We start from the raw sequence: 15,413 nt of genomic DNA, 5'->3' as shown, positions 1-15,413 counted from the left end.
AAGATACATCCATTCATTCATTCCCAAAGGGTGAATGTATCACAAACAACATAATAGCATAATGGTGTGTGAGTGTGCCCTGCGATGGGCTGGCCCCCCATCCTGGGTTGTTCCCTGCCTCGTGCCCATCGCTTCCGGGATAGGCTCCGGACCCCCCGCGACACAGTAGGATAAGCGGTTTGGAAAATGGATGGATGGATAATAGCATAATACTATAGTAAATGGTGAAATAACATCACTAGTATTCATTTCAGCTGGACTGAGAAATAGAGAAGAGACAATATAGGTACAAAAATTCTTCATTTAACCACTAATTTAGAGAAAGAGTCATTCATTTACCATTAAACTGCCCATTATCCAGACTCGTCGACTTTGTTTTGGAGAAAAGGGAATCTTCATCTCATTCAGTATCTGTATGCATTCCTTGTGAGTGTGTGTACATTGAAGTTGATTGAATTGGTCAGCTTGGTAAATGAATCAGATATGGCTTTTCCTTACAGACATTGAGAATTGCCATTTAATAAGATTAAGTATAAGGCTCTCTTCCAAAAGGTATGCACTGAGAGAAAATTATTTGATTTCGTGAATCAGCTTCAATTGTTTGCTTCAGCTGATGTTAACAGGAGCTGTACCGTGTCATTCCGGTCTGATGCCACAAACTCAGGTTTCCTCTGCTGTCATGGAGACTGACCTCGTCACAGAACATCTTTAGTCTATACGCCATTCTTTCTCCAAAGTCTTGGGCAGGACCACCTGAAAAACAGAAGCAAATAACCACCAGTATTAGGATGGGGACTAGCAGGTGAGCTCACAATCAATTTACGTCACAGTGCATGGTGCGGAGATGAGGTGACGGTCCCTTGAAAAACGTAGAGAATGTATCCAGGGAAGCAGCTATTAATAGGAGTCTTCTTGTGAAGCTATTGATAGACACAGCTGTGTCCTGCACCCAGAGGTCAAACAAAGGGCTGGATTAAATAAAAGAAGCCCCACCTGCTAGTCGCAAATAAGCACCGCAGCAGAATGAGCTTGGGGAAGATGTATCCACTCACGGAAAACTTTTATTAACAAATCTACAAAGTGTAGATCTGCACATGCCTCTACAGCTCAGAACAAAGCGAATACCTTCCTGTCGGTTACCACGCTGTCCTGCCCACCTCCAGAAAGGGATTCTTAAGAGCAGAACCAATCTTGTCATCGTTGTCACGGAGGTGACCTGGTCAGGGACTCGCAGCCTGTCATGAGGCCCATTCTTAGATGCATTTCAACAAAGAGCCAGGAATCTACCCCTTATCTCGCTTTCATCTTCCCTTGTGCACGAAATCGCATTTTCTCCCGCAGCCTCAATACGAAGGACAGCCGGAGAAAAAAAAGCATTCGATTCGACATTCTTCATCCCAACCCCCCCATTTAAAGACGCTTGCTTTTCCCTGCAGATTCAAAGGAAAAAAATAACACACAAGGAAATCTAGTCCGTGGCCACCTCATACTCTATTACACTCGGCAAAGTCTTCCGTGCTTCAGGTGCTGGGAGGGAAAGAAGAAACTAATCATGGTAGCGACAAGCATAATTACTTTTACATGACATTTATTTATGCCGGTCACGTTTTCATCCAAAGTGACATATAGCTGAGGAACCTAAGCGATTGCGGTTAAGGGCCTAGCTCAAGGGTCCAACTGTGAAATCACTCTCCCAACCACGGGATTGGAACTAATGACCTTCTGATCATGAGCACGAGTCCTAATCTACAGAGTCCCTTTATCCACCTGTTAGCCCTTCAGCTTTCAAACTGGTCTTTTTGGGATGATTAGTATAAAATTATATTTTGAGTTTGAAGACCGTGTGTTATAGTGAAATTAAATAAATGAGTATTCATATGGTTGTATGGCAATGCTATATTGCTGTCTCTTTTTTAACAAATGTACAAACTGATCAAAAGCATGAATCCATCCATCCACCATTCAATCGCGTGGTCGGAGATGTGGGAGGAGGGAGCTGGAGCCTGTCCCAAGCAGAATAGGTGAAGCTGGGAACTGAATATAGACAAATACATCTAAAAGACAAAGGCACCTATTACAGTCCAGGGAGACCCTGACAGTGAGGAATTCATTTCTGCAATTCGGTTACATTGAAAACAGAAAGAACAAGGTTGTGTGAATGAGCCAAGCGAAGAAGCTGCCAGCGGCCGTCAACGAGGCCGTCACGCTCCATCACGCTCCTCCTGCTTCCCGTTACGGAGAAGAGCTCATGCAGAAACAGGCGGGCAACCTCGCTCTCGCGTTTTCCTCATTTCTGCGGGTTCCAGAGGCTCAGCGACGATGACGTACTGAAAGGCAAATGCTGGGTGCTCGGTTTCTGAAGAAACGCAGGAAGACAAACATGAAGAAACCAATGACACAGCAAGTGGGGGCCCGTACCTGACACCGTTACATGACTGAGTCAGGCATTACCATTAAAGGTAAATACAGGTGAGCTGCAGATGTAAAATAATATCCGCAAATGTGATGTCAGGGTCGCTCTACATTGCTCATCCGGCAGCAATTAAAAGCAAAAAGCCATTTTTGTATGCATGATTCCCCTTGATGGTTTATACATTTTCATGTCGATACTGAAGAATTGAGGCAGACATCCCCGCAAACTGTAAATGCATTTTTTATATAGTAGATGTTTTTATCCAAAGCAACATACATTTGAGAAAGTAGGGCCTAGCTAGTGCCTGGAGCTATTGGGCTTAAGGGTTTCACTTGAGGGCAAAATCATTTCTCCAACCACAGGAATTCAACCAGTGCTGTTCTGATTGTTGGCACAGAGGCCTAACCTAATGAGCCACACCCCACACCCATAAACAACAAGACATCCTAGTAAACGAACCAAGCATGCCTTATAAAGACGATAAAAAGTGAGGCTCTGAATACCCGGCACTAAACCTCCCACTGTTCCACTTCTCCGTAAAGGCATTTATCTTTAGACACTGTCAAGCCGACCCTTGATAAGTCAAGCTCAATGGACTGCAGCCTACCCAATGAGTCAGCCTGCTCTCCAGTCACAATAGCTTAATGAAGTCCTAAGAACATAAAATATTTATACGTACACAAAACACTGTGAGTCAGTTCAGCGCAGTTAAATTTACCTGGTATCTAGCCTTAAGAAACAGCAACCAAGAAGGTCCACAAGCCAAGTCTGACCTTTTTTTTTTGTTGAGTCTGTTTGCCAGGCATTGAACAGCACATCACAAACATTTTGGCCTAAGCGTTAGTAAGCATGCTGGCTGGCTGGAGCATGTTGAGCTGTCTTGAGGACAGACCGCCTCCGTTGTAACCGTGGGATTTCACTGACCCCCACCTCCCCCAGAAGCAGAGAGTCATACAGCAGGACAGCAGTGTTAACGGGGGAGGTGTGATTGTCATCCAGAATATGCGAGGAAGGCTGAGCAAAGGCCCTGCTGAGACATGTTCAGTGGCACTGAGGCCTTCTACTGAGAGCTTCCCCTAGACAGCAGACTTGCCAGTTGCCTGCACCACCTGTCTCTTCACATCATTTATAATTTAGTCAAAAAAAAACGTATGGTAAAAAAACAGGAACTGCCAGAAAACAATAATCCGCATAACTCTACATATATGAAAAGAAAAAAATATTTAAAATAAACATTTTAATACCTAGTACATTCAAATTTTTAAAGTCTGCTATGTTTATGGAGATAGATATTACATGCGAAGACAGATAGTGACCTCATTCTGAGATTTATCTATCAGCACACAAAAGGAATGCCTGTCTGGATTCAGTCAGCAGTAAGCTCTGATATTGCTCTAATCCTATCACCTTCTCTCTTATGCTGATTCGTTTGTATACGTACTAAAAATAACAACTGAAAGTTAACTTAAGCTAAAACATTCCCTGCTCTAATTGTTTATTTTTTACTGCAATGTTCATAGGAAACCAATCAATTAGTGTGAAGTGTTTTATTCCAAACTAATAACTATATTACAATTACTAACCAATTTCGTATATTTACATACTGTATATATTTTTGACAGAAGCAAATTATCAGACAATTATGAATTTACATAAAGCTGTCTTTGATATTAAAACAGTAATATATGTATTTTCATTAATATTACCACTATTAGAAAGTTCTCCAGTTGTTTTCATTTAATATGACATAAAATTCATTGAAAACATATCAGGAAAAAAATATAAAGCTAATGTAGTTTACATTCTTTCTTTGCTGAGAGAAAAAAGGTAGACTGCATTACAAAGTATATAAAACGTATATTTCATGTTACAACATCCATATTTCCATTGAGATTTACAAAAAGAGAGACAAAAAATTGGTTGTTTCTTTAAATAAACACTAAGTACTAATTTTTTTCCCAACTGGGATATTCTTGCTCCTAGAATTCAACATTTTCAATGATATTCTTCCACTTAGGTGACACTGAAATATGTCAGTGTTATCAGGGCATGGACGCACAAGGGTGGGTCCATCTGTTCCTTTTCAGAAATAGCTCCTCTTGTCAGGCCATACAAAGGAATGCTTGGTGGAAACTCCAGGGTTGAGGTCTCAAGGGGGAGAGAGCATCCAGAAGGTAGAAAATAGACACGCGTCCATCTGTCCAAAAGGCTCCTTCACCAGAGATCATGTGACCAAGGTCTGACTTTAAATTCTTGGATCTTTTCCTGACTTTGTTCTTCCTACTTGTGCAGGCACCACTGCACAACTTAACCCGCTCAACTCTGATCTGATTGGACCAACTGAGGCACGAAGATCATGTCAGACACAGAGGAAATTGTAGACGAATATGAAGATGAGGAGGAAGACCAGGAGGAAATAGAGGAAGACAATCAGGCGGAGGAGGAAGAGTGGGATGAGGAACCAGAGGAAGTCACAGAGGACAGCCAAGAGGTAGCAGATGAGGAAGGGGAGGAAGAGGATGAGGGAAAGCGAGAGGAAGACACGAAACCAAGGCCCAAGTCGTATATGTCTAGTATCATACCCCCCAAACTTCCGGATGGTGAGAAGCTAGACTTCGACGACCTCCATCGCAAACGTCTGGAGAAGGACTTCAATGAGCTACAGAGCCTCATAGAGATGCACTTCCTGAGTCGGCAAAAGGAGGAGGAGGAGCTCGTGGCCCTGCGGAGCAGGATCGAGCGCCGGCGCGCCGACCGTGCCGAGCAGCACCGTGTCCGGGCAGAGAGGGAGAAGGAGAGGCAGACGAGGTTGGCTGAAGAGAAGCAGCGCCGGGAGGAGGAGGTGGCCAAACTCCGGGCCGAGGAGGACGCCAAGAAGAAAAAGGTGTTCTCCAACAAGGCCTTTGGCGGCTATCTGCAGAAGGTGGAGAAGAAGACAGGCAAGAAGCTAACAGAAAGGGAGAAAAAGACCAAGGTCCTGATGGAGAGACGGAAGCCTCTGAACATTGACCATCTCAATCAGGAGAAGCTGGCTGAGAAGGTGATGGACTTCTGGCAGTGGATGCACCAACTGTATGCTGAGAAGTTTGATCTGTTGGAGACGATTAAGAGGCAGAAGTATGATATTCACGTCCTTCGGAACCGTGTTAGCGACCACCAAAGATTCTCAAAGACCGCCAAGGGCTCCCGTGCAGCCAAAGGTAAATCAGGCTCTTGGAAGTGACTGCCTCACTTTGGTTCTCCTGCAGAACAAATCAGACTTCACAAAGGGCTACTTTCACAACATTTGAAAAGACCTCCGGGCTGATCAATGAAGAAACAGATTATCTACATCTAGGAAAAAGATGCACATTAAAGATGTTTTTTAGAAATGTTCCAAAACAATATTCTAGAGATGTTCTTCAAGTGTTGATATGAGAATGTTCCAGGTGCGATTTGCTAATGAGCCGGTACCAATGTAATTAAAAGTAAACACATTAACCTTTCAAGCAGAGTTTTTAACAAGTATCAAGAACATCAGGCCCTTTCGAGTTTTATTACCCAACATATGTTTAATATATTGCCTTTGCTGTGGAAATCTTTTGGAGGATGGAAAAAGAGTAAAATGCAATTATCAACCACTGCTTGTGCCTTTCCTTCAGTTCTGTAAGGTGTTATTTGTGGATTACGTTATGTTTAGGTTCAAATGAAGTATGCACAGGATTAAATTAATTTTTTGTTGTCCCAGTGTATGACACATTGTTTGTTGATGGGGAAAAATCTCTGCACCCATTCCTTCTAACTCAGTGATGAAATGCAGAATCTGTGGTCCATGAACAGTTGAGTGAGGACTTGTCATTGATTCTTCGGGAGGGTCTTTGAATCATGACCTTGTTAACAGAGAGGAGAAGCCCATCTTTGTTTCTTAATGCCAGGGGTGAAAGATATGCTGCCATTAGCCAGTCAAGCGTGAGCTTCAAGACTCTTTGCTCTGTGGGAGATCACCTCAGTCCGTACTGACCCTCCCCCATGGACAGAAATAAGCTTGGGTATGGTGAAGTGCTACATACTGTCAGGCAGTGATTTCAGGGGGAACACCCAGGCATCTTGGCCTCCCAGCCTCAGTGCCGGAAAGGGAAACGATACATTTCCCCTAATCGCAAAGATCATCTAGCTATATCACGTCAAAGCTAGTCAGATTACATTTTATTTCTATTACGATGCAACGTCCTAGGTTTTGAAGAGTAGGGATCTTAATTTTATGGATTTCCGCAAAGTAAACCTTAGTCACAAGTGCGCTGTCAAGTACATAATTTGGATGTTTTCTAAGCTCTATTGTGTTTTTCCTAATAAGGGGGGTGTATTTGAGAATATCAATCTCATTACATCTGAATTAGAGAACTTACGCAAGCCAGGAAATTACAGAGCTATTAAAATAATTTTTTTTTTTTTAAATCAGAAATTCAAATTTCATTAAGACAGAGTCACTCCAAGGAATCAAACAGGGGACATTTTTGTGATTTATTTCTAAATAAGTCCCCCCCGCCTATTTTATGACTACAAACATTCAGTTAAAGAACTGAAGCTGTAAATGTAACTTTTTATAGAATGCACCGGAAATCCAGTCCTTTTTTAAATTTGTATTTCTTCAGAAAGGAACCTAACAGCAGGAGGTGATGTCCTTTAACCAGAAACCATTACAGTGAACAGGAACTACATTTACATTTTATTCATTTGACACATGCTTTTACCAAAGACTTTGAGAGCGCAGGGTCAGGCCTGGAGCAACTGGGGATTGAACCTGCAACCTTCGAAGCAGAAGTAAAGTACCCAAACCCACGGAATCATACCCCACCCCCATGGGGGGAAAATACCTCCCCACAAGGTAGCACAACATGAAGCGCTGCAATTTAGATTAAATAAATGGGAAAAAAAATACATTTTTAAAAACATGATTATCAAGCAGACCATTACTAGAATCAATGACAAGAAATGTTTATTATACCAATGGGGGGGGAAACTAATAGTATATAATAGTTGCACTATGAAACATTCACTTGATATTAAACATAGAATACTGTATTTTTAACATGGCAGCAACAATGGCACACAAAACAAGAAACGAAAGGAATAAAAATATCAGCAGGAGAGATCATTTTGTTTGCATCTAATAATTTCTCATTGGGGGGGACAATGAGCCAGAGGTTAAATCCTCTCCGAGAGCAAAACAAACCCCCAAGTCTAACAATCTCTTTGCTGTTTGAGGAAAGAAGTCATGCTGAGATGAGAAGCACTGAGACACCGAGGAAAACGGAATTTTATTCAAGACATCGTCCTCTTGTGATGGATCCCCCCAGAGTACGATTTCTCCTGGATCATATGCATCAAATTCATGAATAAAATCAATGTTGCAACATGAGTAAATACGAAGTGGGGAAAACCTCAAATAAAATCTAAATTCCACACGTGAGAGCACGCACACACTCGTATATAGTGTCAAATCGCAACCTTACACCTGAATTTCATAACAGTGTTGAAAAGTACAATAGGTTCATTTCGGCTGTTCAGTTTAATCACAGTTTGGCACTCGATGCAATGGGCGGATCTGTCATTCACTTACATCACAACACAATTAACAGAACAAGACAGAAATGCTACTTAATCTTATACATTTCTTGGTCTTGCAGGGTGATCAGCTTTGTCCTAAACTGGTAAGGCATAAACACATTGACTGGGTCCATGGAGACATCAGTCTTCAGGGATTGGCATTAGATTGTCGAGTCCTGAATTCTTAGTGTCCCCTCTGCCCCACCCCTGCAACAAATCATGCTCAGTGCCAACCAATCACATGTCCATCAGCATGACAGCCAACAGACAACTGGAAGACACACAAAGTGTAAGGGTGATAATCCCCATCTCACCAAAAACAGCCCTTTCCTTCGTTCCAGCCGCTACAAAAATAACTCCCACATATAAATCACATGAAACGCTAGTCGGGAAATCTGTCCGTACTGAATTTCCCTGGCAGCATCATGCTGGTGGTCTGACTGGAGCCCCAACTGGTGACAAAACAAACCAGAAGTCAGTGAGATACGAGACAGCCGACCCGGAGGAGAAAGGGAGATCCAGAGTGGTACACTGCCTCCAGCGGTGCTGTTTTCCAATAGTCGTCCACTCACTGCTGTGCATTAAAACTCACAAAGAGCAACCAGCCAGGAGAAGTCCGCCCGCCCCACCCCTCCCAGGCTGAGTGGCTCAGTCGGACTTATCCTTTTTCTTGGCGCCCCCCAGTGGAACCTTGCTCACAACCATAGAGCCCACAGCAGAAACCCCACCCGCCACTGCGGACACGCCCCCCTTCACCAGCCCTACCCCTGCGGCTGGCACTGCAGCCACTGAGGTGACAGCCGTCTTGGTTATATCCAGACTCTTGCCCCCGATCCAAGTGACCCCGCCCACCGTGGCCCCCACAGCACCCTTGGTGACGCTGAAGAGGCCGCCTGCCACCCTGGAGAACATGCCGGGTTGGTCCTTATTAGTATCTGGAAGACAAAGGTGGAAATGGAGAAAAAAGAAAAATGCTTAAGGACAAATATGTGAAAATGTTTTGCAATATTCAGATATTTGCAAAAACAGAATTACAGTAATAATTACAATTACAAAGTAACAGAATCCAAGCCCTGAGACACACCTATTTTATTTCAACCAATGTATAAACTGCATAATTAAACTTGATTGGACGCAAAAATTACAAACAAGGCAAACCTTTCCTGGGTTCTATATGCTTTCACACAAAACAGACAATTTATCATTTACTTTACAGACTGAGAATTAAACACCAGTTCCATTAGGTCCTGAATGACGACTACAAAAGCTAGATTTTACACATCAAGCCTCACAAATAAAAAATATATTCACGTATTTTATCAGTTATATCATTAAAAAAAAATTCTAATACAATATCACACTGTGGTCATAATTCAATCAAAGTCCTAATTAGGTTTAACTGCTTGGATCAAATCCGACCCGGGAAGAAAACCATCAAAATAAATGTGAAGAGAGAGAGAAAGACAGAGAGAGAGAGAGAGAGAGAGAGAGAGAGATGTCTGTGTTGATGCCACCATGCCCCCCCTCAAACGAAACCACTGACACGGTAAGCACCGCTGCAGACTCGACTGCATGCGCGTATTGCGCTGTGAGGGCAAAAGTGTGCCAGGGAGGTTCTGCCAGAACAGGAGCGGAGCAGCAAGAACAATGGACTCATTAGCCTGTTTATTTTCTGAAGTAGAGGAGGAATAAAATAGGCCAAAAACACTCGACAAACAGTCAAAGTAGGGAGCATCCCATACATTGTGAGATCCCATTATCCCAGTGGCCCAAGACACCGTCATGCTTTGTACCGGTTACCATAACCGCTGAGGTACTGTTCGAGCTAATGCTTTGGGGACAGCACTTTTTACAACTCAGCTGCTAATGACAAAGTTGCTTCATTAATCTCCAAGGTAATTCTATATAATTGTAAAGTTACAAAAAATGTTAATGGCAACACTTCTATTAACATTGGGGGGGGAACACTGCAGTTTAAATGGTCCACGTTCCCCACAGACACTGAACTGGCCATAAAGGACAACAGAATACCCCCAACCCAGTGCATCTGGGCCTCAGCCATTTGGATCTGCAGGTTCAGCAACAGAACATACCTCGGAGTCACTGCTTTCAACAGTAACCTGGAAATGCGACACTCTCTCCAAGCATTATAGTATGTATTCTGCCCACAGGGGAAGATAAAATGCAGAAACCACTGACGACAGGAAAGTTACTGAGCAGAATCTAAGTAAACAGCCCCCCCGTGTGGCGTAAAACGGGAAGTGCTTCCTGGTCTGTCAGACATGTGATGTCAGTATTTTGGTTAAATCTCTTGAACCAAACTAGAATTAGAACTAGAACATTAACCAAGAACACAAAAATATGATGGACACATGAGGAAAGTCATGGTGTCAAAAAGGTATTCTGGACTTAAATACCCACTGAGATTGAAAAGGTGTCATTTACTCTACAAACATGCACTGAAATAGCCAGTCAGTCATTACCTACAGATACATATATACATAAAATCAACAGCAAGGGCAGCACGCATTCTGGGTTTAATAACAGTATAACAGTACATGCACATCTGTTGCAAGGAGATTATCTAAACTCAGGCTTTAAATTGGACAGAAAGTGTTTGCTGAATGCTTAACATTATAGAAAAATGACATGTTGAACTTTAATTGTGAATCAGGGATTAGAAAATTGTGTAAAGATGCAACAATTTCCAAAATGTCAAGAGAATAAAGCACTATTTTTGATTTTGAGTTGCTGACGTTGATTATTTGAATGGGAAAAATGAACAAGTATTAAGTGAAATGCATTCCTCAGTAATACAGGAGGGGCGTCTGTACTCAGACTCGTCATGTAGGGCACATGATTTGACAAGAAAAAACCCAAAGGCAAATCTCACCATTTCTCCTTTGTTGAGTTTGTTCATCTATTGGTTTCTTTCACAACAATGAGAACCCGTGACTGCTTTGCATGGCCCTGCCCCACGAAGGCAAGGCCGAGGATGGCCGGCGCCCAGGCACTGATTAAGCCGTAATGTCACAGTCAGCAAGTGACAAAGCAGCACGTTTTCAAGGACTCCAAAGTTCTCTTGACTAATCACAAGAGTTTAAAATCACAATTATTATAAACAACTCTCAGATTTTTCCCACTATAATATAATATTCCTCCTGGTAAGGTAAGAAATCCATGAGTGTTTACAGTTTACTTAATTTTGTCAGGAACTTCAATATCCTCTAGTGGGCAGCAGCTGTCACTTTCTGTGGGGTCACTTTCTAGGGGGGTCACTTTTATTATGAAGTAGCTGAAGACTAATATCTAGCACTTGAGCTTACAGTCATTAGGATTAGCCGAGCTCACCATCTCTGCAGATCATGCCAAAGTGGCACTCGACCCACTACCTCGGCAATGCATCACTTTATTAGTACAACATCACGCCTACCATTTTCACTATCCACATCCATCTATTTCTCAACCACTTACCCAGTTCAAGATAAGTTGGGGGGGGGGGGGGGGGGGACCTGGAACCAATTTCTTGTAACAGAGAGCACTAGGCAAGAGAATACTGTGGGCATAGTGTGCATGCATTCATACAAACTCCGCAGGAAGCCAGAACATATAAAAAAAAAAAACTCCGCACACATAAAACATACAAACTCTACCTATGAAAACATGGATTCCAAGCCCCGTCCTGGTGGGGCAGGAGAACAGTGCTACTCACTGTACCATCATGCAAACCAAATAAGCACTCGTGGGAGTTTTACACAAACAAAAATGCTCTTAAGGCAGAATGAAAAATGATTGGTTATCTCTCTGAAACAACCAGGAGGTGGGTCCAAATAAGAGGAGTTGGGACCAAGACATCCGATTGGTTGATCCCGCCTTCTCCAAGTGCTTTAATTCACCTCACAATCTAATTGGTTCTCTCTCTGAATCAATCATCTTTCACTCTGCCCTCAGAACATCTCTGAGCAAGTAAAACTCCCAAGAGCCAAAGTAGCGTAACACAAAAACGTGTTGTCAGTTACCAAAATTATGTCACAGACGACAACAACATGTGTGCTGAAGCACCTAGATGAGAATCTCAGGGGCTCACAGAAGTATCCTGGTCCAAGCAAAGGTTGCCATACAGATTACTTATGCAGTAAGTAGGCCCCAAGAGCACTAACCGGACAGAACCGGTTCTTCTACAGAGGACTGCCAAGTGTCAGCCATGTGCCTAGAGGGTAGGGGGTGGAAGAGAGTGAATAGCGCTCTCCTCAGGGCACGCCACGTCATTCAGCAAAGCCTGAGCTCCGTGAAAAAGAAAAGGTAGCTGACGACACCTGCGTGAGGAGAAGGACGGGACAAGAAATGTGGAAAATATAAGACGCAGAGGAGACATCGCTTCATAGTCAAGACAAATAATGAAAAGACAGAGTGCATCAACACAATCACCCATGGTCACCGATTGTCCTTCCTGACAAAGCCGCCATTCACACATGGGGTCCGAATACCCTTTCATAGCTGTACATCGAACAATTACCTTCAGGAGGTTTATCTTGAAGGTACAGAGGCACTTCATCTTGACCGTCGTCTGCCCGACTCATCTTCTCCCTGTAGAAAAAGCTAACGTTAACATTTCAAGGATTATCGAGCAGAAATAAACTTTCTCCAATGTCGGCTCATTATTTCCCCATCGCAGAACACTTTTGGAAGGCCATCAGATTCTGGGACATCCACAAACTCTTATTTTAATTGCGAACGTCTGGGATGCCTCTCTTCCACAAAAAAACCCTATAAGCACCTCCCACCATTAGCGATAGCAACCTTAGAGACTAAACCAGTAGGCACCTGCAACTGAATTGCTTTAATGTAACTGTAAAAAGTGTAAAAGATATCCATTTCCTTCTAAGAAGTGTACCCCCTAGGTTTGCTTACTCCTCCCACCCCAGTTTTGCATGTGCCTGGATGAGATGTAGGGACAGGAACCTGCAGGGTAGACCGCAGTGCAAACAGAGTTGCAAGTCGACGCCCAAACATTTGCAAATCCTGTTAGCAGATGACTACCATCCGTGCGCAATTGGAGGTGGGGGAATGACGGAATCAGGCTTTTGACAATAGTCAATTGTAATAAATTTATTGAGTATATTTTTTCTTGTGAGACATATGTATATACACACCCAAAGTTTTCAAAGTGGATAGCAGCCACCACGGGGATATGATGAAGAAGCTTGGATCATTCAATCTAAACTGCTTTCACGCAAGTTACCAGTTATTTGCACTCGACAGGCAAGGAATATTTGCAGAAATACATCTAACACCTTACAATAGAGAGCAAACATCCTTTCACACGAGCATTTCCATAAATTATCATAAACAGTGACATGTAGCATCAACCACTGAAGTGAATAATCTTCCACGTCTGTCAACAAAAACATTACACGCACAAGTGGTGTTTATTGTACATATTGAACTTAATAAAATATCCCTAACTCGCACTAAATTGCTAATTAGTACGATGGAAAGTGGATCGTCTCTCGTATAATGCTGTAATTATAACAAAGGACAGGGAAAGCAGTGTGACTTGGTGTGCTGTAGACAGACGGCTAACGCGCATTCACATTTTGGGTAGATTTTGGCAGAAATGACTCACGTGAAACACAAGAGTGTCGATTCTGTCCTTTCTATCGCTTCACTGAACTTAAAAGGTGCCCAAATATATTCCCTGGGAGTACTATTCATAATTATTCATCATTTTAAGTTAAAAATCACTTGCAACCATGTCATTTCGAATATAAATTATAAGGAAATACAGCTAAGCACTGGCACAGACTGTTGTAATTAATATGCAGCAAAGGGCATCAATTACACACCGTACAAAGGTGCTAAGTATTGAGTCGGCCTGCTCATTGCACGTGTACAGCTTTATTTCCGCACACAGTCAAGAAACAATTATCATAAACAGAAAATACATCAAGCACTACAGCAACTATAAACCGAAGTAACAAAATGCAACGCACTCACCAAACTTCTTTCTTTGCACGTCTATGCAGGCAATACTTCAAAATGGACCGCCTACTTTCCTAAAACCCCTTTCAAAAATATTACGACGTTAAATACAACCATTTAGACAGCGGGCTGCGCTCGATACGGCTCTTAGGCAAACAGCAAAACTTTCCCTCTTCTAAGTGCGATTGACTTCCCTGCCGCATACGTGGCGCTCCATAGACAGCAGCCTATGCTTCACGACGGGAAGTGACGTTTCAAAAGTTGCGTTAAGCAGACTGGAAGCGATGTGAGTGTGTGGTGGGTGTTTTCGAGCTCAAACTAGGCGCAGAAACGCTAATTAGCTTATTTCCGCTTGAAAATACGTGTTACGTTGTTGAAACTGAAAAGTATCAGGCGGGGTGAGATTAAATATAAAATTAGGCTTAAACATGAAATAAAATAAACCTCGCAAGGGAATGTCTATGCAAATCAATTTAAAATTAAATTAAATTAGATTAGAAAAATATAATTGTTTCCAGGGGAGACTTTTGTGCACACAGCAGCATCATGCATATATAGCATCATACAAAATACAAGATTGTACATATGGTACAAACAGGAAAAAGCAGTTCAAACATATAAAAAAAACATACAGTACACAAGTAGATTCTGGAAAACAGAACATTATGAAAGAAACCTTCACGGCTTCCATGCGACTGGTAACCTGGGTTCACCCCATGACAGGCGGGTTTTACAAGGTGTAATAGAAAAAAATGTGGATTTTATTTATTTAAGGAAAACAGCAGGCCTAATAAATGAAGAAGTGGAAATAGCTACATATCAAAGTATTTCAATAGGTAGCACAGCCTGTAGAACAAGTCAACCGCATGCCGTTGGCTACTTGCCTCACCGAATAAATCATAAAACAGACTGCAAATTACAGATTAGATGTTGTTACCAATTCAGTACCTCCTAGAAATGAATTAACTGAAGTAATTTCAGTTGCTTAGATGAAATGAATATGACTAAAACATTTTACCAAAGTCACATGTAGGACTGTTATATTTAGGACTAGTTAAAAAATAAACTAGTTTCTTAAAATGTAATTTCACAACTGTGAAACATATTATGTTGTTAAAAATATTTTCTTTGTAGCAACATAGGCCATGAACATTTTCATCGAGCATTTAAAAATACTCAGACCTCCCTGCACTTTATTTCACAGCCTTGAGTTTGCGTTGTCTTATAATTTTCACTTGTGCGTCACAAGCTAACCTAAAATGTCCACATTATTTCTGAAGCTTAATATATATATATATTTATAAATACTCATATATTCCATAAATACTCATCCCCTTTGGTAAATACGCAGATGAAGATGAGCTGCCAGCTATTACAGCAAGTATTAGACTTGGATAATTCTCTATTACATTTGTACACCAAGATGGAGCAA

General features: G+C 42.0%; 2 protein-coding genes across 4 annotated transcripts; one reads left to right on the top strand and one right to left on the bottom strand.

The window, feature by feature from the left end:
- The first annotated feature begins 4,529 nt into the window (after positions 1–4,529).
- tnnt2c (troponin T2c, cardiac) lies at positions 4,530–6,033 on the top strand. The gene has a single exon (XM_049006959.1). The coding sequence runs from the start codon at positions 4,770–4,772 to the stop codon at positions 5,634–5,636; it is 867 nt and encodes a 288-aa protein (XP_048862916.1). The 5' UTR covers positions 4,530–4,769; the 3' UTR covers positions 5,637–6,033.
- A 1,338-nt stretch (positions 6,034–7,371) lies between these two features.
- Positions 7,372–14,289, bottom strand: tmem263 (transmembrane protein 263). 3 transcript variants are annotated; one of them, XM_049006961.1, is made up of 3 exons: positions 13,997–14,289; positions 12,516–12,586; positions 7,372–8,934 (listed from the first exon to the last, which is right to left on the bottom strand). In XM_049006961.1, exons 2-3 carry the CDS (start codon positions 12,577–12,579, stop codon positions 8,648–8,650), a joined length of 351 nt encoding a protein of 116 aa, XP_048862918.1. In that variant the 5' UTR covers positions 12,580–12,586; positions 13,997–14,289; the 3' UTR covers positions 7,372–8,647. The 3 variants fall into 3 exon arrangements, with proteins under 3 accessions (XP_048862918.1, XP_048862917.1, XP_048862919.1); XM_049006960.1 differs by lacking the exon at positions 13,997–14,289 and adding an exon at positions 13,626–13,982; XM_049006962.1 differs by lacking the exon at positions 13,997–14,289 and adding an exon at positions 13,153–13,619.
- Between the last annotated feature and the right edge of the window lie 1,124 nt (positions 14,290–15,413).

The sequence above is a fragment of the Brienomyrus brachyistius genome, chromosome 3, assembly GCF_023856365.1.
Source record: "Brienomyrus brachyistius isolate T26 chromosome 3, BBRACH_0.4, whole genome shotgun sequence".
Lineage (NCBI taxonomy): Eukaryota > Metazoa > Chordata > Actinopteri > Osteoglossiformes > Mormyridae > Brienomyrus > Brienomyrus brachyistius.
This window is presented reverse-complemented; position numbering and strand designations above follow the sequence as displayed.